This window comes from Aureobasidium pullulans (genome assembly GCF_000721785.1).
Source record: "Aureobasidium pullulans EXF-150 unplaced genomic scaffold scaffold_4, whole genome shotgun sequence".
Classification (NCBI taxonomy): domain Eukaryota; kingdom Fungi; phylum Ascomycota; class Dothideomycetes; order Dothideales; family Saccotheciaceae; genus Aureobasidium; species Aureobasidium pullulans.
In genome coordinates this window covers 555,955-580,769 of record NW_021941024.1, presented here as the reverse complement: position 1 = coordinate 580,769, position 24,815 = coordinate 555,955, and the positions used below count along the sequence as shown (strand labels likewise).

General features: G+C 50.9%; 11 protein-coding genes across 11 annotated transcripts; 6 read left to right on the top strand and 5 right to left on the bottom strand.

The window, feature by feature from the left end:
• The first annotated feature begins 393 nt into the window (after positions 1–393).
• On the top strand, positions 394–1,064 carry M438DRAFT_160111 (uncharacterized protein). The gene is made up of 2 exons (XM_029899042.1): positions 394–987; positions 1,044–1,064. The coding sequence occupies exon 1, from the start codon at positions 585–587 to the stop codon at positions 975–977; it is 393 nt and encodes a 130-aa protein (XP_029763187.1). The 5' UTR covers positions 394–584; the 3' UTR covers positions 978–987; positions 1,044–1,064.
• On the top strand, positions 947–1,505 carry M438DRAFT_160081 (uncharacterized protein). The gene is made up of 2 exons (XM_029899041.1): positions 947–984; positions 1,107–1,505. The coding sequence occupies exon 2, from the start codon at positions 1,227–1,229 to the stop codon at positions 1,449–1,451; it is 225 nt and encodes a 74-aa protein (XP_029763186.1). The 5' UTR covers positions 947–984; positions 1,107–1,226; the 3' UTR covers positions 1,452–1,505.
• A 147-nt stretch (positions 1,506–1,652) lies between these two features.
• On the bottom strand, positions 1,653–3,482 carry M438DRAFT_268405 (acyl-CoA dehydrogenase NM domain-like protein; the record flags this gene model as incomplete). Its single annotated transcript, XM_029900250.1, has 4 exons — positions 1,653–2,127; positions 2,183–2,943; positions 2,995–3,324; positions 3,381–3,482. 4 exons carry the CDS (start codon positions 3,480–3,482, stop codon positions 1,653–1,655), a joined length of 1,668 nt encoding a protein of 555 aa, XP_029763185.1.
• On the top strand, positions 3,481–4,706 carry M438DRAFT_372583 (RmlC-like cupin; the record flags this gene model as incomplete). The annotated part of the gene is made up of 2 exons (XM_029908358.1): positions 3,481–3,496; positions 4,336–4,706. 2 exons carry the CDS (start codon positions 3,481–3,483, stop codon positions 4,704–4,706), a joined length of 387 nt encoding a protein of 128 aa, XP_029763184.1.
• M438DRAFT_291809 (uncharacterized protein) lies at positions 4,402–6,901 on the bottom strand. Its single transcript, XM_029901760.1, has 2 exons — positions 6,664–6,901; positions 4,402–6,613 (listed from the first exon to the last, which is right to left on the bottom strand). The coding sequence occupies exons 1-2, from the start codon at positions 6,851–6,853 to the stop codon at positions 4,770–4,772; spliced, it is 2,034 nt and encodes a 677-aa protein (XP_029763183.1). The 5' UTR covers positions 6,854–6,901; the 3' UTR covers positions 4,402–4,769.
• An 829-nt stretch (positions 6,902–7,730) lies between these two features.
• Positions 7,731–10,120, top strand: M438DRAFT_343398 (ANTH-domain-containing protein). Its single transcript, XM_029904974.1, has 5 exons — positions 7,731–7,864; positions 7,954–8,194; positions 8,248–8,435; positions 8,489–8,600; positions 8,656–10,120. The coding sequence occupies exons 1-5, from the start codon at positions 7,817–7,819 to the stop codon at positions 9,900–9,902; spliced, it is 1,836 nt and encodes a 611-aa protein (XP_029763182.1). The 5' UTR covers positions 7,731–7,816; the 3' UTR covers positions 9,903–10,120.
• Positions 10,121–10,797: 677 nt separating this feature from the next.
• Positions 10,798–12,548, top strand: M438DRAFT_353055 (amidase; the record flags this gene model as incomplete). Its single annotated transcript, XM_029906837.1, has 3 exons — positions 10,798–11,170; positions 11,225–11,490; positions 11,541–12,548. 3 exons carry the CDS (start codon positions 10,798–10,800, stop codon positions 12,546–12,548), a joined length of 1,647 nt encoding a protein of 548 aa, XP_029763181.1.
• Positions 12,549–13,011: 463 nt separating this feature from the next.
• On the bottom strand, positions 13,012–15,130 carry M438DRAFT_403576 (uncharacterized protein). The gene is made up of 2 exons (XM_029909664.1): positions 14,417–15,130; positions 13,012–14,359 (listed from the first exon to the last, which is right to left on the bottom strand). The coding sequence occupies exons 1-2, from the start codon at positions 15,089–15,091 to the stop codon at positions 13,151–13,153; spliced, it is 1,884 nt and encodes a 627-aa protein (XP_029763180.1). The 5' UTR covers positions 15,092–15,130; the 3' UTR covers positions 13,012–13,150.
• A 553-nt stretch (positions 15,131–15,683) lies between these two features.
• Positions 15,684–17,550, bottom strand: M438DRAFT_372579 (MFS general substrate transporter; the record flags this gene model as incomplete). Its single annotated transcript, XM_029908357.1, has 6 exons — positions 15,684–16,333; positions 16,392–16,693; positions 16,746–16,984; positions 17,033–17,103; positions 17,156–17,451; positions 17,504–17,550. 6 exons carry the CDS (start codon positions 17,548–17,550, stop codon positions 15,684–15,686), a joined length of 1,605 nt encoding a protein of 534 aa, XP_029763179.1.
• M438DRAFT_363126 (WD40 repeat-like protein) lies at positions 17,504–21,371 on the bottom strand. The gene is made up of 3 exons (XM_029907631.1): positions 21,297–21,371; positions 18,623–21,247; positions 17,504–18,573 (listed from the first exon to the last, which is right to left on the bottom strand). Exons 1-3 carry the CDS (start codon positions 21,303–21,305, stop codon positions 17,923–17,925), a joined length of 3,285 nt encoding a protein of 1,094 aa, XP_029763178.1. The 5' UTR covers positions 21,306–21,371; the 3' UTR covers positions 17,504–17,922.
• A 237-nt stretch (positions 21,372–21,608) lies between these two features.
• M438DRAFT_372578 (WD40 repeat-like protein) lies at positions 21,609–24,402 on the top strand (the record flags this gene model as incomplete). Its single annotated transcript, XM_029908356.1, has 2 exons — positions 21,609–22,635; positions 22,685–24,402. The coding sequence occupies 2 exons, from the start codon at positions 21,609–21,611 to the stop codon at positions 24,400–24,402; spliced, it is 2,745 nt and encodes a 914-aa protein (XP_029763177.1).
• Positions 24,403–24,815: the final 413 nt, after the last annotated feature.

Genomic DNA, 24,815 nt, shown 5'->3' with positions numbered 1-24,815 from the left:
TTGTCGAGATACAAAAGACGGTGAGTTGACAAGTAACGCGTAACGGTGAGATGGTTGGATAGAAAGAGAGAGACGAAGGATTGAACGGTTCCCACGAGGGACAAGAGAGAGACAGATAGGCAAAAGAGAGAAGACGAACGCTCGGTACAAGTGACGGCGTCAAAAGCGAACGAACGAAACGAAGCGGCCAAACGCGTTGCATGAAGGAGTCAAAGCAGAAAAAGGACGATCGTCAACAAGGAGGTCTGGTGCTGTACCTTGTGCCTGGGTTGCTGCATCTGCATACTCTAGCCCCCGGACCCGCCGCGTCCTAATTCCAACGTCCAGGAAAATGGCGACGAACTTGCAGAGAGAGGTAAAGATGGTCCGGGCAATGCATGTCATGTTCCCTGTTCGAAACGCCAACGACAGGAAACCTACCGATTATTGCGTTACTACTTGGAGATCCCCGATCGTAGGGTGGATCTCCCGTGTCTTTGACAGCCCTGTCATGATGAGGAATTGAGATATGGCGTCTCGACTTCGAAACATGGCTTTGCTGAACGGCGAGGTGGAAAGATCAGCTAGAAGGAGAAAAGGACACGATGTGGAGATGCCTGCTTCCAGCCTTTGCCTCGTTCGGTAAGGTTGGTGTTGCACAGTCATGCAGGTTTACCCTCGGTCGCCCCTCCGTCACACAGTCCGGCGATTTGGGTCTCGGTGCATATGACCCCCTGAGAAGGATCATTGCGTGTTGGTCGCACGCCTTGTTTGTGTCGCTGATGGAGTTCACGTCGCGAAGAGGGTTTGGCGATGATGTGGTGGGAGGGAAAAGGCAACGGACCGCTCCTTCCCGCTTTTTGACAGATCAAGATCTCCCCCACGAAAACAACAGAAACCGTCAACCTTCAACCTTGTTCCTGCCAATCTCATCGTCCGTTTTTCTCGCAGACGACAAGAGCCATAACGTCAAACAGTCATGCATGACAAGGTCATAGAACGATAGTGGTATGTGTTCGACGACCTGCAAAGGAAATGGGAAGACAACCGACGATAGATTGCAGAGTTTAGCAAGCAAATCTCCCGCCGCGCCGGACAAACAAAACCTCATGCATGTCATCTAAAAGTCCCACAAAAAGGAAGCTGAAGAAGAAGAGCGCGCCTCGAAAGGGCAGAAGAGTGACATAACCCTGCAGGAAACAAGGGCTTTTTACGCACGAAAAGATTCCAAATGGTCAAACAGCTGGATGGGGCTGCGCATTGCATATTGGATTCGATTTGCCGCTCTTCCTGCCTTACTGCTATCTTCTTGCTTGAACCTTTTAGAGCGATGGACGAAAGAGAGCCAAGGGAACCTTGCATACAAGACTATCAAACAGTTCGAGCAAATTGACATGTCGAACGGTTTCTGGCGTGTACAGCTGAATCATGCAGCGCTCCTTGCAAAGAAGAACCTCGCTTGTTTCGCATAGACAAAGAAGCACCACAGCCACGAAAGACCCAAGAATTCGGATAGGGCGGACTGCCGCTGTTCAAGATGATGGTGATGCTTTCATTCAATTCGTACAAGGTCGCTGGCTAGCTACTCTTGACTACCCTAACGCACGTAACCGCGGATAGTTGGAAAGTGAGCAAAGACATGGGCCTGCTCGCACTCAAAGTGTAGCGCGGCTTTACAGCTTCATGCCCAAAGCCTTGTGCACCCTCAGGGACTGGCGTATGCTCAGGTCCAACATAATCTCCTCACTGCCACCGGGGATCGCATAGGCTCTGACATCTCTGTAGAGTCTTTCGACCTTGGCGCCCTGGCCACCACGGCTGTAACTGAGACCACCGAAGATTTGACTTGCCTCGCGGGCACAGAATTCGAAAGTGGTGGTTGCTTGGGCCTTGAGACCGGCAATGGCACCTCCGAGTTTCAGCATGGCTTCCACCTCGTTCATCTGCTGGCACTGGTAGATAAGGTTTTCCATCCATGAGTACGATGCTTCAATCTGGCGGAACATGTGGGCTAGCTTGAGACGAATGACGGGGTGCTCGATAAGCTTCTTGCCGAAGGTTCGTCGCTTGTGGGCGTACTTCATCGACTCTTCGTAGCAGACGCGCGAGAAGCGCAGGCACTGGATGATGATGCCGATACGCTCGTGGCTGTCGTTGCTGTCAGTAACCGTCTTTGTTCGTCTCGGCAGATGTTGAAACTTACTTGAAGTTGGTCATCAGGACTTTGAAACCTTGATTCTCCTTGCCAACCAGGTTCTCTACCGGTACCTTGACATCTTCGAAGGTGACATATGTCGTACCACTCGACCAGACACCTTGGCAGTCCATCTTTCTGGTCGAGACACCGCCGAAACTGCGCTCGATGAGCAGAACGCTGACACCGTTCATGCCCTCGCCACCAGTGCGAACGGCAGTGGTGAAGTAGTCGGACCAGATACCGTTGGTGATCCACTTCTTCTCACCGTTGACGATGTAGTGCTTTCCGTCCTCGCTGAGCTTGGCCTCGCAAGTGAGGTTGGCAACATCGGAACCAGCATCAGGCTCAGTGATAGCCAAACAGATTCTCTTGTCGCCGCTCAGGATCTCGGGCATGATTCTTTGTACAAGCTCTTTCTTTCCGTACTTGAGTACTGGAGGGGCACCAATGCCGAAACCACCAATCAGGTTCCATACAAAGCCACCGCTACCAGCTCTCGAGATCTCATCGGTGATCAGCATCTCGTGGAACAGGTCCCACTTCTCTGGAGCGACGCACTTGACACGCTTGTCGGTGAGGTCCTTGGGGTAGTGAACGCCCATCAGACCAGCGAGATAACCGCGTTCTCCCATAGCTTTGTATACTGAGTCTGGTACTTTTCTGGCTTCGTCCCATTCGGTAATGTTGGGCATGATCTCGTTCTCCATCCATTCTCGTACTTCGGCGCGGAGGTCGGCGTGGGATTGGTTGAAGTAGGGGGAGTGGTACTGCGGGCAGTGTGAGTAGACTGCCTAGGTCATCTGAGAAAGAGCACTCACAGATTGGTACCAGTTGGGGTCACCTCCAGGGATCATGTCACCAAATTGGTCAAGAGCCTCGGCCATCTCCTTTGCATCGGCACCAGGCTCGGGAGCCACGGTACCCGACTCGGCCTCGGGCTTGACGATTTCCTTTTCCTTCTTTGCTGCTGGGGGAGGTGTGGTAGGAGGAGTCGGGGGAGCGGCAGCCTTCTTCGAGTCCAAGGAGCCGACCTGGAGCTGCTTCTGGTACTTCTTCAGGATGCCCTCATTGTGGTACTTCCAGAACTGCTTGCTGGCATCCTTTCCGGCTACTCGTTGCAGGATCTTCTTACCACCGGGGTGCTCTTCCTGGAGTGAATGTGTCAGCTGAATGTCATGCCGGGGTCAAGTCGAGTCTTGGTTACCTGGAACTTGGTCAGGTCGTAGACGTCCTCGTCGACGATGATCCAGAGGTTGTCGGCCTTGTTGTGCGACTGCACGTCTTCCTTTGAGAATGTGCTTGACATGTTGTATTCTAGATGTGTGTATCCGCGCGTGCGTTGTACAGCGTTTGGGAAAGGTCGAAGACAAAGCAAGGGGTGGAAGGAGTCGAAAGGCAATATCCGTTCCTGTCTTCACATGTCAGCCCTCGATTGTGGTTTAACGTCTTCCGGTAACCCGCTAATAACATACCACAAGTCACGAGGGGAGGTAGCCGTCTTGGAGAAAGGTCAAGAAACGGACACGAGAGCGAATCAGACGACTGCAATTTGAAAGAGGGCTCCCAAAATGTGACTTTTGCCGAGGTACCGAGGCAACTTTCACATGTTTCCCCAGCTTTTCACCTCCGCAATCCGATGTCCGCTTTTGTCACGAGGCCGAGGACTGTTTTTAAACTCGAACACGTCTTGGGCCATGGCATGTGAGATTACATATGACATTTGGCTTGCCTTGAGATTTACCAGACATCAGATGTCTGGTAATCGAGTCCAATGATGGTTACAAGGAGGCAAGCTCCACGCGCTGATTAGAATCACTTTTACCACTGGAAAAATGTACAAACTGGTCCAGAAGCGGAGCTAGATCCAAGGAGAGAAGATCAAACGAACGCTTCGAATGGTTTCCCTTGATCGTACCGCGCATTGTGATAGTTGTATCGCTGCTTGCTACTGCCTAGGTAAGATAGCTCCAGAGAGTTGATGTGACCTCGGAAAGTTCAGACACGGCGCGAAGGGTGACCGATTACGTCAGGCAGCAAACAACAGAACACGAACCATATTGAAAAGCAAAACTTTCCCCTTCAACTGTCCTATTCAAAACGCCCTTTTGAACTGAGATCAATCTACACAACCACGCCGACCATGTCTTCGTCAAAACAAGTCCACGTCGTCAAGTCTACCGACGTTCAAACCTCCTCCGGCGGCCAAACGGATGGCATGACACGCAAACCCGCCATTACAGGCCTCGCCTCAATTTGCAGCTCTATCATGCTAGCCGAGCCCCATTCAGCCTCTGCAGTCCACCATCACGGCGCCCAGGATACAATCGTTTACGCGGTGCGTGGACAGGGTGCTGTCGTCAGTGAAGGAGGCAAGAAACGACAAGTCCTGAAGCAGGGAGACTTCGCCCTGATACCTGCGTATCAGGAGCATCAGGAGGTCAACGATGGGGATGAGGAAGTCGAGTGGGTCATTGTGAGAAGTGGAGCTGAACCTGACGTTGTGAATTTGGAGGGTTGGGGGAAGAGTTGAATAGGTCGACAAGCGACTTTTCTATTTGTACAAAATATGTTACAATCGAGCGACATCGTATGACTAATCCCTGAGCTTCAAATGATAGGTCTTCAGTTGTTCCTCGGTCATGCGTGTCGGGCTCTTGACCAATAAATCTTCGCCTCTGCCGCTCTTGGGGAATGCAATTACGTCTCTAACACTTTCCTTTCCGAGCATGACTGCGATGAGTCTGTCGAAGCCCAAGGCCATGCCCGCGTGTGGCGGACATCCTGCTCTCAGCACCTCGATCAGATGGTCAAAGTCCTTGAGGCGCTCCTCACTCATCTTTAGCACCTCTCGTAGGACGAATTGTTGCATGGCTGCTGAGTGGATTCTGCGACTACCACCTCCGAGTTCAACGCCGTTCACTACCAGATCGTAATGTTCGGCCTTGACGGCGGCTGGGTCTGTGAGTAGTAAGTCTACATCTTCCGCGGTCTTAGGTGCTGTGAAAGGATGATGTGTGGAGCTGAAACCTGCTGCACCGCCTTGACCGGGCTCATTGGCCACAGACGGCGAGAATAGTGGGAAGTCTGTAATCCAAAGGAACTCGAAGCCTTGAGGCGCGGGCATATATCCATGTTGGACCGCAAACTTGTGTAGAGCCAGTCGCAAGTTACCAAGCGGCGTGGAGCCGCCTGCATGAGATGCATTCTTACGAGCTTGTAGGACGACAAGATCTCCTTCCTCAAGGTCAAGTGTCTCTTCTATCGTCTCTGCGGCTTCAAAGCCGAATACTGAAAGACCAGAGAGTGGTTTACGTGGATCGAAGATGAAGATGCCGGGCTGACCCTCTGGATTCTCGTTGAAGGGCTTGGCTTCTGGTGAGTCCATGAAACGAGTCACGAACCCGCGAGTCTCTTTGGCGTCTTCCGAGATGGGAATCTTCAACACTTCCACAATAGGGTCGTTCAAGGGACCAATTTTGCGGACGAGGTCAACAGGGAGCATGTACTCAACACGTGAGATCTTGGATCCAAGACGGACGTCAGGCTTGTCGGAGCCGTAAGTCGACATTGCATCTTCGTAAGAAAGATGAGGGAACTGGCCATCGTAGGAAATGCCGAGTAGTTTCTGCCAGAGTGTTTTGATGACAGATTCGACAGTGCTCATGACGTCTTGTCCAGTTGCAAAAGACATCTCCAGATCGACCTGCGTAAACTCTGGTTGTCTGTCTGCGCGAAGATCCTCATCACGGAAACACTTCGCAAATTGCACGTAGCGTGGAATACCACTTGCCATCAGAATCTGCTTGTACTGTTGTGGACTCTGCGGTAGAGCATAGGCAAGACCTGGTGTGCGACTTGGGACCAGGAACTCACGAGCGCCTTCGGGAGTCGACTTGAATAACAAAGGTGTCTCAATTTCGGTGAAGTCTTTACCTTCGCAGAGCTCTGTGCGCAGAATGCTGGCGGCTTTACTCCTGAACGCTAGTGCATCTCGTAGCGGCTTCTCCATGCGCAGCTGTAGATGTCTTTGTTCGGCCGAAAAAACAGAATCCTGGGTGACCATGATATCCTTGGGGAAATGGTTTAGCGGAGATACCTTGGTCAGCTCGATCTCGACATCTGTAACTGGTTGGATGGCTCCCTCTTCAATCTTGGATGATGAAGGTTTGGCTTTTCGGCTTTTGATCTTTCCTTGTATTGCCACGGGCGTCTCGACACTCAATTCAATGAGCTTTTCGAAGACGCTCTCGCCTGTGCTGGTCTTGTTTGACGCCACTAGCTGAATGGAGCGTGATAATGTTGTGTCTCGAAGCTCAGCGAAAAGCAGGTTCTTGCCGGCTTGTCTTTGCGTACCCAGATAGCCGTGAAGCACAACATCTTCTCCAACTTCCCTGGTGGCTACATCTTCGAGTTTGCAAGTGGCTGATGGGAAATGGACTGCGAAGGAATCAGTAAGCAAGATGGACTCGGGTTTCTTCCCACCTTACAGTTCTCTTTGAACTCCGTCAGAAGCTTTTGGTGCTCTCCAGACCGAAGTACTTGGCCAGAGGACAAGGGTCTTGTTTTATATGTCGATACCGATGGCTTTGAGGACCATGATCGGCGTGTTGTGTTCAGGGCTGCATGTTGTAGACTACGACCGCAAGATACGGCAAGCGGGAGTATGCTAGGCAGCATCAAGATCAAGAAAAACAAGTAATTGAAAGATCAAATGATTTCTTGGATATCACAATTGAATCTCGAAGTCCATGGGCGAGGATGGCTCATGAAGAAGCAACGGGCCAGGCCGGCAGAAAAGCCGGGATTTTGCCGGCGCATGGTTTTCTTTTTCGCGCGTCGCGGTGATTTTGAAATCTTTCATGACCTTCCAAGTTTAACAAAAAGTGAGTATACATCGTTCTACGAGCACGCAGGAATCTCAACTAACCAAACGTGCAGATGATGAAAGCCTAGTGTGTATCAGTCGAGTCGTCCGCAGCTTTTCTATAGAGCTCTCCTCTTCGGAGGCTCAAGTGGCTCTATGGAAAAGTTGCGGCGGCATGAGATCTGCGTTCGGCACACCACCTTGTTATATCAACGGACGCGAAGATGGCATCTCTGATTCAAATTTCACTTGGAAGGTTCTCTGCGCCTTCAACTTATGTTGGTAGGTGTGGCGTACTATTATATAGCGATATGATCTCTTTTTCCAGCACAAGTCTTCGCCATTTCCTATGCACAGTGAAATGTTACGCTGGTGTCAACCTCATGGAGTTGCTGGAACTATATTTCTATTCCACTGCCTTCAACGACATCGGCGAAGAAGAACTATAGCATCATCAACAGGTCTCGCTGCCTTTTTCAGTGGAGGCGCGACCGTAACATGCTTGCTACATATGTTATGCAAATCTATGACAGTGATAGTTGCACAAGTAAGATTGTCAGATGCAGGTTTGCACTTCGTCATCTGCCGGCGTTAGCGCGTTTTGGCATTCCGAGGTGACCGAGTCGTTCATGGCAGTCGTTGCGCCCAGAGTTGGCCATTGCAAGTTACACAATTCTTACTAGGGGAAATCGCGCCTGCCATTTGGAAACAGCATGAACTAGACAGCGCGTCCATCACGTATCAAGAGTCCTCGTCGAAGCACAAGCACGCGCCCAATGTCGAGTTCGGTGGAGAAGTCGGTCAAAGGCGGCACCAAGGTCAAGGTACGACTGCCACTACCACCAGACGCTGCACCTACCCACGTCTCATGCGCGCGACCATGTTTGCTCAGTGCTGATGGCTTCTCTCACAGCTTGCGCCGCCCAAGTCCAAATATGTCGAACACATCCTCCTGGCCACGTCCGGAGGTGAGGCCGGAGTGGCCGAGATCTTCCGCACACTGAAAGAGCGCCTACGCGACACCACCTGGACAATCTGCTTCAAGGCCTTGATCATTGTGCATTTGATGATCAAGGAAGGAGAAAGAGACGCGACACTTAAGTATCTGGCCGCGGCTCCCAAGAATCGTCTAGCCATCAACAGCTACACTGATGGTATGAGCCCCTTGCCGACTATCTCATACGTGAGCTCTGACAGGTCCAAACAGTCCAGACACAAGGGCAGAACATTCGACGATACTCCAACTATCTCATCCAGCGCGCAGAGTCCTTCGCCGACACGCACGTCGATCACATCCGTAACCCTGGCCGCATGAAGACCCTCTCGATTCCCAAGGGACTGCTCAGGGAGACAGAAGCCATCCAAGACCAGATCAGGGTCTTGATTAAATGCGACGTGTGTACATCTTGGTCAACCCATCCTGCCCACAAGAGTCTGACAAAGCATAGCCCCTCGAGAACGAGCCTGAAAACGACATCTCGTTGATGGCATTCCGTTTGCTCACCAAAGACTTGCTCGATTTGTTCACTGCCATGAATGAGGCAGTCATGAATATCCTGAGTCAGTAGCCCATTGTTTCGCATCTATCCCAAATTTCTGACACGCCCTTGCACAGGCCACTACTTCGAGCTGTCTAAGCCGGACGCCGAACATGCCATTGGCATCTACAAAGCCTTTGCGAAACAAACAGATCAAGTCGTACAATATCTAAGCATCGCTAGACAATATGAACACATCACCAAGCTGGAGATCCCCAAGATCAAGCACGCTCCTACCAGTTTGGCCAACTCGTTGCAAGAATACATCGATGATCACGACTTCGAGACCAACAGAAGACAATACCTGGCCGAACAGCAAGCCAAATCTGGCAAGCCGACAAAGCCTTCAAGATCCGTCACCTTTGCTGCCGAACCTGAAAAGGCGAAGACTGTGACTGCACCGGCTGCTTCTCAGCCAGCCGCCAAGGGTCCAGCTCCTGATCTCATCGACTTCTTCGGCTCAATCGAAGACCAGCAACAGCCAATGGCCCAGCACCCTACACAGCAATACGCTCAAACAACCGGTCAGCCATTCGGCCAAGTGTATGGCCAACCAATCACAGATGCATCTTTCCAGACTGCTCAGTCGACGAATCCGTTCGGCGTTCCACAAAATTCGCAGTTCATGGCCCCGCCCGCAACCCAGATTCAACCGCAGTTCACGGGTGCCGGCTTTGGTGGCTATGGTCCTCAACCTCACCAACAGGTGCAACCACAGCAGACTGGCTTTTCCTCGAACCCCTTCCAGTCGGCAATTCAGCAGCAGCCCTTCCAGAGTGCACCGCCGCAACAGCAGCAACAATCTTCATTCTTGCAACAGGATCCTTTCTCCATGCAGCAACAACAGCAAGATCCTTTCGCCATGCAGCAACAACAACCTGCACAAATGCCGCCTCCGCCACAGCAGGTCCAACCACAGGCAACCAACCCTTTCCGTCAATCCATGATGCCTACCGGTCAGATCAACGGTTTTATGCAACCGCAACAGACAGCCCAGCCCCAGCAGCGGCAGAGCAGTAACCCGTTCGCAAGGCAAGCACCTCAACAGGATGCTATGCAAACTGGATTCCAACAACAGCAGCCCCTGCAAGCTCAACCCACTGGAACAAATCCCTTCGCGAAGCAATCCCCCCAAATCCCTCAGCCAACAGGACAACCAGCATCATTCCTCACCCCTGCGGCCACAGGAAGTACAAATCCGTTCAGACAGTCAATGTTCGTGAACCAACAGACTGGTCAGGGTTGGCAGAATACACCTCAAGCCAGCATGGGAGGATGGGAGCAAATGGAAACTGTTCCTGTGTTCCCTCGACCTGGCCAATGATTGAATAAGCAACGCACAAGTTGTGCATCATTTCAAATCTACGTCCTACATCTCATCTTGGTTTTACTGGTTTCTTGCGTTAGCGTGGCGTTTACTGAGCGATGGACCGCCGAGAAGCATTGATATAGCAATCATTGAGCGTGTTGCATTCAAAGAAGCATTTGTTAATTGCCTGGATAATCTATATGCTTTGGATTTGAATGCAGCTCGTACACCCATACAAGACATTATTTCTCTGGTGATCGCACTATAGCCCAAAGCAACATTATCGATATACAATGTATAGGAGTCTTCCGATATCGGTATCGATGGAGCAACGCTTGCTGTGCTGCTCTATCGTGCCTTCCTAAAACAGGTTGATGCGGGAAGCGCGGCTCTGAATCTCCAGATTCTGCAAGCCAACGGCAGACGGCATGTCATCTTCAAAATTTCGGTCGACACTCGAGATCGGCAGGTTTCAACACATTTTCGGAAGGTGGTAAATATACCCTAGTGGGCGGTCCCATGTTTCAATGCTTCTCCGATTCATATCGTAAGCCCACCGCCATGGATAACTGGGCGACCAAGCCCTGGGCTTCATATCAACACCTCCATCCGGCATCTGCAAGTGATAGTGTGGAGAAGATCCATGCATGATATCGGGACCTTGCAATCTTGCCACGGCACGGAAGAAGCACCACGATTTACGTTATCGACATTATCTAGGTGGGCAGTGTTGAGCATAACTGATCTGGCAGACTACAAATATGGAAGACTGCTACTGCTGATCACCAGGCCTCCTTGCTATCACGACTTCGCTCGTGGCTTTTGGTGGTACCTTCTTCTGCTTCTGGTATCCTCATTCGCTGTTTGTCTATCGCTAAACTTCATCCTTGACGTGCGCATTTCACGAACCATGCGTTTCTTCAGCTCATTGTCGGTGGGTGTTGCTCTGGTCGGTGCTGTGACTGGCCTGGTGACCCCATACACCAACACTTCCACGGGTCTTGGGGACTTTCCTTCACTCATCAATGTCACGACTGAAGACCTCGCCACCGGACTTGAGGCTGGTCGTTTCACCAGTGTCGACCTGGTCAAGGCATACTCTGCCAGAATCATGGAAGTCAACAGTACTTTGCATATGGTGACTGAGATCAACCCTGATGCTCTGGCCATTGCTGCAGAGCTGGATGCCATGCGAGCAAATGGCACAATTTTGGGACCGCTCCATGGACTGCCAATCCTCATCAAGAACAACATCGCTACTGCCGATCAGATGAACAACACAGGTGAGTTAAGTGATTAGCTATGAACAAACAGGATAAGATTCTGACAAGACACAGCTGGATCTTTTGCCCTGCTCGGTGCAAAGGTTCCTATTGACTCTACATTGGCTACTAAGCTGAGAAAAGCTGGCGCCATCATCCTCGGCAAGACCAACCTTTCGCAATGGGCCAACTTCCGCTCAAACAACTCTACCAACGGATGGTCTGCATATGGCGGCCAAACAGAGGCTGCTTACTATCCTCACCAAGATCCCAGTGGCTCTTCCAGTGGCTCTGGTGTTTCCTCCTCTATCGGTCTTGCTCTTTCCGCTCTTGGCTCTGAGGTGCGTTGGGGCTTGATCCAACATTGATATGATATACTGACTTGCACCAGACCTCTGGATCCATCCTTTCTCCCTCAGACGTCAACAACCTTGTTGGTATAAAGCCTACCGTTGGACTTACCAGCAGATACCTTGTCATTCCCATCTCCGAGCATCAGGACACTGTCGGACCTATGGCGAGATCCGTAAAGGACGCCGCCTATCTGCTTCAGGCCATCGCCGGTGTTGACCCTAATGATAACTATACTCTGGCCATTCCTAACAACGGCAGCATTCCCGACTATGTTGCAGCCTGCGACTACTCCGCTCTGGCCGGGAAGCGCATCGGAGTTGCTTGGAACGTCATCGACATCTATGGCCCCATCGACGAACCCGTCATGACCGCCTTTATGGAGTCCGTTGCCCTGATCGAACGTGCCGGCGCCACCATCGTTGACGCCAATTTCACCGCCTTCCCCGAATACGTCCAAGACAACAACGAAACCCTCGTTCTCAACGCAGACTTCCTCACTAACCTCGCCACCTACCTCTCGGAGCTCAGCTACAACCCTAACAACGTCACCGACCTCCAGGACGTCAGAGATTTCACCCACAACTTCACTGCCGAAGACTGGCCCGATCGCGATACCGCTGTCTGGGACGACGCACTCGACAATCAGGGCTGGAACAACACCGACCCTCGTTTCTGGGCTGCTTACCAGGCAAACCTTTACTATGGCGGTGAAGGCGGTATCCTCGGCGCCTTGGACCGCGAGAACGTCTCTGCTGTCCTCCTGCCTACTCAACTCTCCCCTGGCATCCCTGCTCTAGTCGGTAGCCCTGTCATCACCGTTCCTATGGGCTTCTACCCTGCCGATTGGAATGTCACATACAACAGAAGAAACACCTTGGTCGAGACCGGGCCCAAGGTCCCGTTCGGTTTATCCTTCATGGGCAGGAAGTTTGATGAAGCTACTTTGGTTGGCCTCGCATATGCTTATGAGCAGAGAACTATGCACAGAAATGATGTGCAACCTTACATCATCCCTAACATCGAATTGGGAGATTTCGTCAAATAGAATTGATCCGTTCAGAACAGTAGAATTAGCACGATATAACACACATAAGTTGAACCGATAGGTTACTGTGCATCAGATCTATTGAAAATCCACACTTTTGATTGCTCCCCTCTCTTTCGGCAGGACTCCTATCTAGTAAGGTTGACCTTAAAGGTCGAGCTTCTTCGTACGTATACCTCTGATCAGCGTATCATACCCTTCTAAACTCTGATGATAAAGTCTGTTACAATTAATGCCAAACATCCATGTTTTCTGTTCGTCCGAGATTGATAGAGAAAACACAAATCTTGATGTCCATTCCGTACCTGGCCAATTTACAGATGGATAAGAGCGTGTCCTCGAAGATCTTCGTTGACAGCGAGATGATCACACATGGCTTCCCAAAGTATTGTTTAGAGACAGATGGAGACAAACAGATACATGGGATAATCGAACAAGGAAGCAAAGATGCGATGGCTGTCGTGTGTATGCATATCAAGACTTTACGTTTCATAAATGGCCAATACTGCTTATTCCATAGTTGTCTAAGTGCTGTTGTGCATGTCAGTTCTTGACGATGTTTATGCTAATCATACGGTAGTCAACTCGCTCCATCGAGACAGCTATATCCAGGGTGTAAATGTAATCATCTGTTGATGCAGAAAGGGTACCAGCCTATTCTTGCACAACAGCTTGTCCCAATAATGCCAACTGTGCGCAGCACCGGCTTCTATTTTTTCCTCCTGCCGCGTCGATTCAATGCGCAATCGGTTATCCTCAGCCGCGGTGGCAGTCATTGCACTATCTCGTACTCGTTGAGCGAGGGTGTCGGCATCCTCGGTATCGCCCTGTGACCATATATCCGCCATACTGATTTGCAGTGGTTGCAAGAACATTGGTCTGAAACGACGAGCTAGAACTTCCTGCTGTCTATTGAGCTCGCGCTCACGTTGCTTCCAAGCGATATCTGCGAGCTTCACAATCTCTTTGGAAAATGGATTACGGGGGTGCATCATTAGATCCGGATTGCCTGTTAGCAGTTGGTCGATTTTGTGCCATTCCTTGTGCATATTCGCACTCTGACGAGGAAATTGCGTGGATTCGAAGAGCGAGAATATGAGAGCGTCGAGTGGAAGATAATTGTCGACGTACCACATGTATTTGTCCGTGATGTCGTATGTGTTGATGTAGGTGTGAATCCTGTGCTGAGAAGCCGACCATACACACTCTCTTTGCTTCTTCGTGAATTCGTTGTCCTCGCCCCCCTTGCGTATGCTTTCGTGATTGATGATATGATCCAATCTGTACTGCGCATTGCACGCATTGACAAAGGCTAGCAGGTACAGGGGATCCGAGTCCAACGTCGCTGTAGGGTATCTGTCGTCGCACTCGGTCTTGTAGATGCTGACAATCATGAGCTTCGAGGCAAGGGATCTGTCAGAATCGAATAGCTTGCGGCCGGTATCCTTGTCTCGCAAGAAGTTTGCGAAATGATACTGCATCTGACAGAAGGTCATCTCGCCTAAATGCTCACGCTCTACTGGTGTACCGAGAGATTCGGGTACAAGATCGTCATCGTCTATGTTCCTCGGCTCTTCCGTGTCAAAGTCTGACAGCAGCGAACTCATCAAGAGGTCCTGACCGCACAATTGGCCGGCCTGAGTATCGATGAGTATAATCTGCCACCAAAGACATCTTCTCATTTCGCTCTCGACAGGTGGAACATTGAGAGTTGACCCGTCTTTGTGGAGATCCAGGCGTTGCCCGAATCTGACTGCAATGTTAGTCAGAGGCCATATTGCCTCTGGAGGATAACGTCGCCGAACACCCAACTACACAATGGAATCAATGCGCGCTATGTCTGAGACCGTCGGTTGAGATGGACTTACGAGATAGAAAACCAACGCTTCCAGAATCCTTATGCTGTCTGATCGCATAAAATCCGCTCTAGCCAAAGCAGTCCGCGTGGCCTCCTCGTATTTCATGAGAAGAGTCCCCCACGAGGCGCCATACTGGCTCTCAAAGTCCGAAAAATGCCTGATTGACGAGACAGCCACAAGAAGGTAAGAAAACAACATTGGTGCAAGTAACGGGTTGACATCCAAATAATAGGGAGGCGCCCTGAATAATCTTTCCACAACCAATCGTTGTGCAATCTTCGTGACTGGATGGACATGCTCAAGGAAAGCTTTCAGTAGCAATTCTCGGTGTGGTAAGGAAGGAAGCAAAGAGCTCATCTTAACGGATGAGGGGAAAGACGCAACGATCAAGGTTGCTGTATAGTCGGATGCAAAGCCACTTGGAGGAGGCAACGCCGGAGCCGCAGTTTCCACAGGAGTCGTGCTCTCATCAAGGATCATATCGTTGACGTTTACGGATTGCGCAATGATGCTGTCGGCGACGTTCAGATCGCTAGCAGGTTCCGACGTAACACTCTCGTCAGTGTTGGCCAGGATAGCAAGCATTTCAGTCGGGCTACTTCCATCGATCTTGATATTTCGCTGTGGCGACGGCGAGCTGTCTGGCTCAGACACCCGTCGCCTTTTGGCAGCTCTATCAGACATGGCTTGTGGAATTTAGGTCGACTGATTGGTATCGAGAAGATCATTGAAGGTCTACGGAGGAAGGTGGAACCACGTGGAACGCAGCGTTATCTCATTAATCAGACGCGAGAACGAGCCTCGTCATTATTTTATGCAGGGCGTTGGCCAATCAGAGGCCTGATAGCGATCTTATCTGCACAACTATCATAAATCACATAAACTTATGCTCTCTTGTATAACCTCTGATCCATGAGTCTGTGGAGCCGACTCCAGGGTTGCTCCCGAAACAAGCATTTCTGAGGGCGGCAACGAGATTTCTTGCTGTACGACTGAGCAACTCCTCTCACGATGAGCTGAGTACATGCTTTGAGAACTATGATCGATGAAGGAAACATTTCTGCCTTGGTGAGTACCTCCTACGCTGTTGCAGCAACATTGCAGTTTGCCTCTGTCTACACTCACTGAGGCCACGCTCAAACATGTGATGTTCTCAGCAATGTCCTTGCGGATGACCACATTCATGTTGGAACCATGTTCCTTATTGATTGGTGCTGTAAGTCGACTCGACATAGCAAAGCAAAGACCATAACCTTCTGACACTTAAGGCATCCCACTATGCGACTTCCACACCCTTGCTAGTCTTCTTATGCAAAGCTCCCAACCAACTGTTGTACAAACCACTTCTAGTCTTCTTTCCAAAAGGCAAGAAGATCAGGACGGCGAGATTGTTCACCGCCAAGACAGCACAAAACGCGCCTCCGATAATCTTCGCGTACCCATGTTCCAAGATCCAGTCTAGCAGGTAGATGCCCATACCAAAGGAGATAGCTTGTTTGCCCAGATTCATGGCAATAAGCATTTCCGCCGTGTTTGCAGTCATAGAGTCCACAGCATAGGCAAGAACGAAAGAAAAGTAGAAATAACTAACGAAATCAGTCATCGCCACGCCGGCAAAGTATCCTATCCAATGTAAATTTCTTTCTGCCGTGAACCCATAAAGGATCAAGCCAGCAGGAGCGATAAGGCAAACCGGAAGCAAGACCCACAGTCTCATCTCCGCTTCTCGGATATTGTTGTTGCGTTTTGTGAGGTAGGCTGCAATACGGTCGGAGGAGGAAGCGAAGGGGACAGCAAGGGCGTAGCCGATTATGTTGGCCAGAGCGATCAGGCCGCTGTTGTTCGGGTTCCAGGAGTACGGGGGCGCAACAATCTTGATGGGGAAAGTGTAGTTGAAGGTCAGGGCGCCGAGACCGATGTAGATGCCTGTCGTCGCATGATGTCAGTCACGTCTTTGAATGCGAATACGCGGGAAGGCACAAACCGAAGCTGGTCACAACCCACATGACACTAGGCACCAAGAAATAGGAGAAAGAGCGAAGCATCGTCATGAAGAATTCAGCTTCGTGGTCAATGCCACTCCATGGCTTCAATGTTTGGATGAACGATCTTCTCGCTGGTGCCAGGGTGATGACTTCGACATGCTCGGTGTGACCTTTTTCATTATCTTCGGAGTCGGCAGATGATGTTGAGACAACGATACGTTTGTAGGCAGATTCTTCAACGAAGATGAAAGCCATGATGAGCAAGGCGCATGCGAAAGCGAATTCAACGTAAAAGTAGAGTCTGATCGCATGTTTAGAAGGAGCGACCGGGAGTGGGGAGGGAATGCACTTGCCTCCACGAGTATCCTGCTGCGAGCATGTAGCCGGCATAGAGTGGTCCTGTTGAGCCCCAACATAAACATACGGTATAGTATCCTAATCTCTTGCCTCGCTCGTGTAGGAAGAAGATGTCGTTCACAAGTTGAACAGGCAGAGCTTCGCAAACACCAGAGCCAAAGGCGTGAATAATACGAGCAGCCATGAGACCACCGTATGATGTAGCTTGTGATGCACCGAGGAGACCAAAGACGAACTGGACTGATCAGTATATACTTGTTGTCGAAAGTCAGAATGTATTTACCAGAAGTAGAGAGAACAACATGACAGGTCTGCGGCCAAATTTGAGATAGGCAGGAACAAGCAGCAGAGAACCTATAAACTTATGAGTAACGGATTCCAATGGTAGGATATCAGACAGTCATACCAAATCCAAAGACCAGATTAGGATAAGACACCAGGCCTGAAGCCTCAGTGACAGAGATGCCAAACTCCTTGCTGTAAATCTCAAGGTAGACTGAAGGTCCCACCAGAGCGCTGTTGCCGAGGAATGAGTATAGTGAGACGATGATCAAAATCATGGTCTTCTTCGATTTTGACCATTGCAGCGGGTCATTCGGATCCTCGCTAGGTACAGGGTAAAGAGCCTGTCCGTATGCCGTGTCGTCGCCCTCGAGAGCTTGGAGGTTCACAGTCCCTGGCAGATCCTCCTCATGAGCATGGCTACAGAAACATGAGCATTGAGAGCCGATTAACGAGAAGCTACAGGATGTACCTGTGAATGATATGCCGTTGGTGTGGATGCTGCGAAGATCCTTCCATTGTGTTCGAGCTTGGAGTTGAGAAAATACTACTGGAAACGCCAAAATGGGCGGAATAAAGCACCGGCAAAATCGTCTACATATATCCACTCCATCTCGCACTAAGCTTTCTTCCTCTAAGGATTCTCGTTATCGCTAGGTATGAGTATGCGGAGGTGATGCAGTTGATAGACACTCTGGCCCCACGTCCTGTGGGGCTAAAACCGGGGACCCCGCATCCCAGCCAACCAGGAGCCTCCTCATGCAGGTCGCCTTGCACGTTGTATTCCTGATCGTCTCCTCTTCGTCCGTAACCAAGTTGGTTTGAGATGAAAGCGGTAGGCCACGCATCCTCAACTGCCGATCCCTGTCAATGAATGCTATGCACCCTTTCTCAACCGCTGTGAATCCATACGTCCATGCCTACTCCGCAGACAATGAGCGAAGACGAGTCTAGAGCCGCGAGATCGGAAACATCTGCGACAGCCGTAGAATAAGTGCCTCTCCGCTTGATGGAGAGGCCGTCTACCACTGGCAGTGAAGAGTCATACTGCACCTCCCAGAGTTTGAGACGCTGGTCGATACTGGTTGTAGCAACGGTAAGTAGATTGGCGGTGGAAGAGGCTAGAATCTCGACGCCAGTTACAGCAGCCGCATGCGCACGCGGGATAATCACTGTGCTGACTTGTGGCGTACATTGAGCCGGATGCCAGGCACAGATGCTGAATGCGACGGCGTTGTCATCACCTCCTGTGAGTAACAGACATGTCCTGTTGTCAAACCAATGCAATCTCATCGAATGAATTGTGTTCTGGTGGATTATGGAGCGAGACGACCACCTCAAAGCGCTTGGTTCGGGAGTAGCGAAAGTCGAGTCGGCCTCCAAGGAAAAGAAAGCAACATGCCCATCAGTACCAGCTGTGATAAGCGATTGTGCCCCATTGTCACGCTGTATGTGCAGACATTGTGTGAGACAAGACGTCAAGTAGTTGCCAACCATCAAGATACTCCAATGATTCTCTTGACCAGGGCTGTATCGATACATCTGCTTATGTTAGTTGAGTACAAGAACAACACGATGCAGAAAATCTTACTCGCAAAGTAGAGTCCGAGCGAACCATGGTGATGATAAAGTTGTCACCTTCTTCTACGCAGGAGAAGCTCATGATTCTGAGATCAGGCAAGTCGCTCTCGGTAGGATATACCGACTCGCAGACTACACCAAGCTCGACTAGAGGTGCCGTCTCCACTCTCCAAACGAAGAATTCCTCGAACCCACCACTACTGAAGAGGTAGTGCCCATCAGATGACCACTCCAGCTGCCGAATACCAGTGTTGTGTTTTCGCAGTGTTTTCAAACAGTGGAAGTGGGGCACTTTACCCTCATTCTGGTAAGTGAAAAGCTTGATATCCGTGTCCTCCGAACCGGTTGCGAACAGTATGCCGACATTTATGGGGTTCTTAGGAGCAACAGCCACCGACTTGATTTCGCGGCCGTGATTGCCTTTGTTCAATACCTTGGTGGGCTGCTGAATCTGCGAAAAGAGGCAAAGCTGAGAGGCCTGGGTCCAAACGAAGTGGCCGCCTTGTAGCCCGCTCTCGGGTTCAAATTTCCAGATCCTGTTCGCTCCTCCACAATCGATGCTCATGATCTCGGTCTCGTCAGTCGCATCAAACACGATAAACCGCCGACTGTGGAAGCCCCAAACCAAGAGGTGACCAGTAATCCCATCGATGTATAATCCTTCAATGTTTGTGCCTAGTGGCAGAGTAGTCTGGCTGATAAGTCGGAGACCGATACTCGAGTCTGACCTTGATAGCCGGTGTATAGCATAAGTTCCATCTTTGCCAACTGAGAAGATGTGACCGCCATTAGAGGTTGAACCCGGTTCAGCGAACCAAGCGAGGTCAGTAACAGAGTCGGTGCCATGGGCTCGGTCGAGCAGACAGTGGTGTGTTATATCATCTTCAATTATCCCACCTTCTTTGATGAGAAAGATGGATATTGAGCCACTTCGGGAGCCAACAACAAGCATCATGCTGCCTTCTGAATCGAGATTGATAGTAAGGAAGCTAGTAGTGACGAAACCTTTGGGCAATGTCAGTCGCCAAGTCAAAAGGTTTTCAGTCGTTCGAGGACTATCTTCGGAACCGCTCAGATCGAAGCGTGAGAAGAGAGCCGTTTTGGCCTCGACGTTGGCAATTAAGAGACCAACTTGGTGATGAGCGGTGTTCAGGGACGTCAAGTCTTGAGCGAACAAAGCTGCCGTTTTCCTGGTTGACTTCACCAACTGCTTAATCTCGCTACCATCATACAGCATGACCGAGCCATCCATTCCGGCCAAGAAAGCAATTGATAGGGTTGGTATGCTGGTGACGACGGAGTATCCGCGAAGCTTTGGCTCGTTGCAAATCCATTCTGTTACAGGCTGGCGCTGCTCATCCTGAGTTAACAACAATATATTGCCTGCATTGGTAGTGACCAATAGGTCTGTCTTGCCGAGGAAAGCATAGCTTCGCAGCATATCTGGTCGTCCAGATGTTGACTGCTCGGGACATAGCGACCCAAGGTCCTGGATAGACCAGCTCTGAGTATGATCGAATTGGTTCGTAAAAGGCACAGACTTCGGTTCAATCGCAACACTACCGTCAGCGCCACCACTGGCAACGACAACGTGTTCTGGAGATATCTGGTGGATTGCCCAGGACCAGATGTTCTTGCCAGAATGTAGGCAAGAACCTCCATGGTGTGTTAATGAGAACTCATCAGGCGCTGTCTCCTTCAGACTCCAGAATTGATGGGTGGTGTCTTCGCCAAAGGAAACGACATAGGAAATCGTGCTAGAAGTTGGAGACGGAATGAACTTCACGCCCCATATCCTGGAGGCGTGACCCCAAGCTTTGGCGATGCATTTTCCTCCAGATGCGTTTCCTGGTAACACATCTGCAACGTTAGCACCAAAACCAGTCTCTCGAGCCGATGTCAGATCTGCAGCGGCTTGTGGATCTGTAGCAGTCTCCGGCAGGTATGAAATATCCCAGACCCGAACCGTACGATCGTCGCTACAGCTAGCGAGTAAACGTGATGGACCCTCACGACCTTCGTGAACTTGGTCAGTCGGAACTTCGAAGATTTGGACCCCGAAGATAGACCCTTCATGACCGATCAACACATGATGGAGTACTGAAGAAGGTGCACCGTGCGTTTGTAAGAAGCAAGACCACAGAATAATGTCGCCAAAGACTGTTCCCGAGGCAATAAGAATGTGCTCGTCGTCAGTCCAGTGTACATGGGCCGAGTAGAGAATGCACTTGGAATTCGATGTCAATTCCTGCAAACCAGTGTTTGAATCGCCCAAATCGAGCAGAAGAAGTGCGTTGTGAGCAGTGATCAAAGCAGCTTTCCTTTTATTCCCAGATAGCTCTGGAGAGATGGCAATGTCAAGGATCCAGTCCGTTGCTTCCAGAGAGGAGACGAATTCGAGTGTGGAAGTGCCATCCGAGGTGAAGGTATAGAGTGCCACCAAACGACCACCCCAGACAACAATGCCATCATAATAGATAGCTATCCCATGAATGGCTTGAGAAGCGAAGATTTTGACTGTCTCGAGCAGATTGTTGTCATGACGCTGGTGGATTCTCAGGACAGGGCCTTCTCCTGCAAACAGATAATCCTTACTGAAGGCCAGTGCTGTCACCGGGACCCGATGTAATTCATGCTACAACAGTCACTACTTGCCAGTTCGAGTTGATCTCAAGTAGACGTACTTTGATCATCTGCAAAGAGCCCTAACGCAGAGCCGAGCAGGGAATCAACCGCAGAATGGAAAGGTAAATATCAATTGATAAATAATTCGAAGAGTCGCAACGAGAAAAGAGCGCCAAGGCTGTCGTCTTGCAAAGTCCGAAGCCAAATTCTTGTCGAGATTCTTTCAAGCATCGGCCTTTTCTTCCAAAGTCCGAGCAAAGCAAATTCTTGGTCGCGGATTATTTCTGTTTTTTTGACACTGACAACCACTCATTGTTCAACAGAAGTAATGTCTACTTGAAGAATACACTAATTTCGATTCTTCGTGCATTATGGATATTCACCGCTCTCGATTTGTGGCGTTCCCGTCATCAGCAATCAACGCGCTTTCATTCTCCCGGTCAAGCGACAAAAACCTTACGGATCCTAGACCTGCGCTGAAGCTCGCACTTGGACGTGCAAACGGAGATATAGAAATCTGGAGCGCCGACAAAGGAAACTGGGTGCAAGAGTCTGTTTTCACAGGAGGAAACAAGAGAAGCGTAGATGCTTTGGCATGGATACAAGAGCCGGACGATACGGACTATGAGGGACACACAATTCTTGGCCAGCTGCGTCTCTTCAGCATCGGCTCGACCGCTGCTGTGACGGAATGGGACTTGACGACAGGAAAGGAGCTACGCTCGTCAACTGGAAACTTCAGTGAGGTCTGGTGCTTTGCCGCCCAACCGCGCTGGCGTCAGACGAAGACTTCGCGCGACGACGAGTTCCGCGGCCAGAACCTGGTCGCAGGAACAGGCGATGGTACTCTGGCCATTCTTTCAACCGAGGACAACGACCTTGTGTTTAAGCGCTTCTTGGCTCGTGGCGGCAGTCGCAAGACTCGATGCATGAGCGTGACATGGAAGGACAGAGACACGGTCGTTGCAGGCTTCACCGACAGCACCATCCGCATCTACGACGCGCGTAACGGCTCTCTTTTGCGCAACCTCAGCCTGGGCGCAGGTGTTCCTGGCGCTCCTCGCGACATCTTGGTCTGGAAGGTCAAATGCTTACCCAATGGTGACATCGTCTCGGGTGACTCCAACGGCCAGCTTAAGTTCTGGGACGGAAGAACGTACACTCTCTCGCAAAGCGTACACGGCCACGATTCGGACTGTCTCGATCTTGTTAGCAGCACAGATGGCACTACCGTCTTCTCCGGTGGCATGGATGGTCGCATCGCTGTCTTCAAGCTTGGTGGTAAAGAGGGAGACAAGAGAAGATGGGCCAAGACCAGTCACCGCCGTATGCACGAGGGCGACATCAAGGCTATGGCTGTCTACGACTCCAAGCACATGAGTGTCGTTCTGTCAGGAGGTGCGTTGCACTGATCCGCTTCATCTTGTACTATGCTAATCTCTAGTAGGCCTCGACACTACGCCATTCGTTATTCCCCTCCGCAACTTCAACAAGGAGAACCACCGAAGACTTCCAGGTCTGCCCCAGAACCCTGTTCTGGCTTCATGTCCGCAACAACGCGTGCTTGTAAGCTGGGCCGAGAGCACAATAAACATCTGGCGCATGTACAAGCAGAACCACGAGCGCATCCCTGTCCCCGAAGGCACACGAAAGCTTCTCACTCGCATTCGAATCGACTCGACCGAAACCATCACTTCTGTCGCCATCTCCCCGGATGCCTCACTTCTCGCTGCGTCCACCACCAGCTCCGTGAAGCTCTTCCACCTCTCTCGTACCGAAGACGAAAGCTCCGAACGCCTCCGAGTACGCAAGATTGCCGCGCCTGAGACTATCGGCGAGAGCGGAGCTCGCCTGATTACTTTCTCGCCCGATGGACGTTGGTTAGCAGCAGTGACGCCGCAAAGCGAGGTTTGTCTTGCAAGAGTAGAGGATGATTCGGACAAACCCACCTTCTTGGATGCAAATGTCGAGTTGGAACGTCAGACTCGCAAGGTCACCATCCAGACTGGCCTCAAGAAGTACGAGCGTACTATCAACAGACTAGCTTTCTCGCCCGATAGCGCCGTTCTGGTCGCAAGCGATCTTTCCGGTTATCTCGACAGCTGGGTACTCGAGGGTCGCTACGACTCCACGGCCCCTGCTATGGATACTACCACGAAGTCTGCATCTGGATCTGACAAGGGCGCCGACTCTGACGACAGTGATAGCGACGATGAGGATGAGACTACCGTCTTCTATGGTCAACACTGGACGGACAATCCATCTGGTAGCCTTTTGCCTAAGCTCGACTCTGCGCCTCTCGTTCTCTCTTTCCAACCATTAACACCAGCTCAACAAGAAGAGCCTACAGTCAACGGCAACCCTGGCGTTCACCCTACTCGAAACAACCCCCACCCCCACTCGCATGCTCTTCCTTCTACCAAATCACCTCTTTTCATCGTGACCTCCCACCATCAAGTCTACACATTCGACGTCCTGAGCGGACGCTTGACAGACTGGTCGCGTAGAAACCCCACAGCTGTTCTTCCTGCCGAGTTCCAGACCATCAAAGATCGCGCCATGGGTGTTGTATGGGACGTCAACGATGCCCGTGCCCGTGCCTGGCTGTACGGTGCCAACTGGGTTGGCATGCTGGACCTGTCGCAAGATTACGAGCCTTCTAGCGTACTGGAAGAAGCCTTGGAGGATGGCGAGGACGATGTCGCTGCTCAAAACACGCCCAGCAAGAAACGCAAGCGTCGCGAGAGCAACAAATGGGGCAAGCTTGCAGAGAACCGTAAGAAGGCCAAGGGTATGGGCGGCGCCGGTGACAAGACCGCAAGTGGCGAGACCAAGGGCGTTGTAGATGAGATCCGTCGCATCGTGGACGGCAAAGCCGTTGAGACCATCGATGGCACTCACGAGCAAGACCTGGATGATGAGGATGCTTTAGAAGACGCAGTGGGCCCTCTTCGTCGCGATGACGCCGAGGCAGACATGAATGAAGGCACAAATGGCGCTCTTGCCACGACAGGCCGAAGAAAGTGGTGGTGTACATACCGATACAGACCGATATTAGGAATGGTTGCCATGGGCGAGGCATCGGAGGCAGACGAGCAACCAGAGGCAGTACTGGTAGAACGCCCCCTTTGGGATCTACCTCAACTGCAAGAGTTGAGTAAATAGGCTTCTTGATACCACCGTGGCCTTATATCTAAGCAAAAAGCATTATTCATTCATCTCCTTGGACAAATGCATCGAATCCGAAAACATCGCGCCTTTGGATGGCTGCCTTGCCAGGCCCCTCTCCAGCCTGAGAGCTCGATTCTTGTTATGTTTGTGCCCCTGTTTGTTAACTCACATGTGTCATGCGCTATACCAACTTCCCCATGTACCTCTTTCCAAACACCCGCAGCACGTTATCTCCACGATCACGTTTCACAACACTCCACGTGCCATGGTCAACCACAAGTCGCGTTATCTGCTCCGTGTGACCTCCCAGATTCAGGCCCCTGCAGTAAAACGGTCATCCCCAGATACGAGGAGGATGCAGTATGGGGTATACATCTTAGTTGTACACCGCCATCTTCCCTCTTGGC

What these genes read in the sequence shown, in the direction of transcription:
- M438DRAFT_160111 (XM_029899042.1), top strand. Translation starts at nt 585, where the DNA reads ATGTGGAGATGCCTGCTTCCAGCCTTTGCCTCGTTCGGTAAGGTTGGT.
- M438DRAFT_160081 (XM_029899041.1), top strand. Translation starts at nt 1,227, where the DNA reads ATGGGGCTGCGCATTGCATATTGGATTCGATTTGCCGCTCTTCCTGCC.
- M438DRAFT_291809 (XM_029901760.1), bottom strand. Translation starts at nt 6,853, where the DNA reads ATGCTGCCTAGCATACTCCCGCTTGCCGTATCTTGCGGTCGTAGTCTA. An exon ending in GACGGAGTTCAAAGAGAACT is followed by an intron (nt 6,614 to 6,663) that starts GTAAGGTGGGAA and finishes ATTCCTTCGCAG; the next exon opens with TCCATTTCCCATCAGCCACT.
- M438DRAFT_343398 (XM_029904974.1), top strand. Translation starts at nt 7,817, where the DNA reads ATGTCGAGTTCGGTGGAGAAGTCGGTCAAAGGCGGCACCAAGGTCAAG. An exon ending in CATCAACAGCTACACTGATG is followed by an intron (nt 8,195 to 8,247) that starts GTATGAGCCCCT and finishes AGGTCCAAACAG; the next exon opens with TCCAGACACAAGGGCAGAAC. An exon ending in GGCAGTCATGAATATCCTGA is followed by an intron (nt 8,601 to 8,655) that starts GTCAGTAGCCCA and finishes GCCCTTGCACAG; the next exon opens with GCCACTACTTCGAGCTGTCT.
- M438DRAFT_403576 (XM_029909664.1), bottom strand. Translation starts at nt 15,091, where the DNA reads ATGTCTGATAGAGCTGCCAAAAGGCGACGGGTGTCTGAGCCAGACAGC. An exon ending in AAGCGTTGGTTTTCTATCTC is followed by an intron (nt 14,360 to 14,416) that starts GTAAGTCCATCT and finishes TCCATTGTGTAG; the next exon opens with TTGGGTGTTCGGCGACGTTA.
- M438DRAFT_363126 (XM_029907631.1), bottom strand. An exon ending in GCTCGGACTCTACTTTGCGA is followed by an intron (nt 18,574 to 18,622) that starts GTAAGATTTTCT and finishes TAACATAAGCAG; the next exon opens with ATGTATCGATACAGCCCTGG.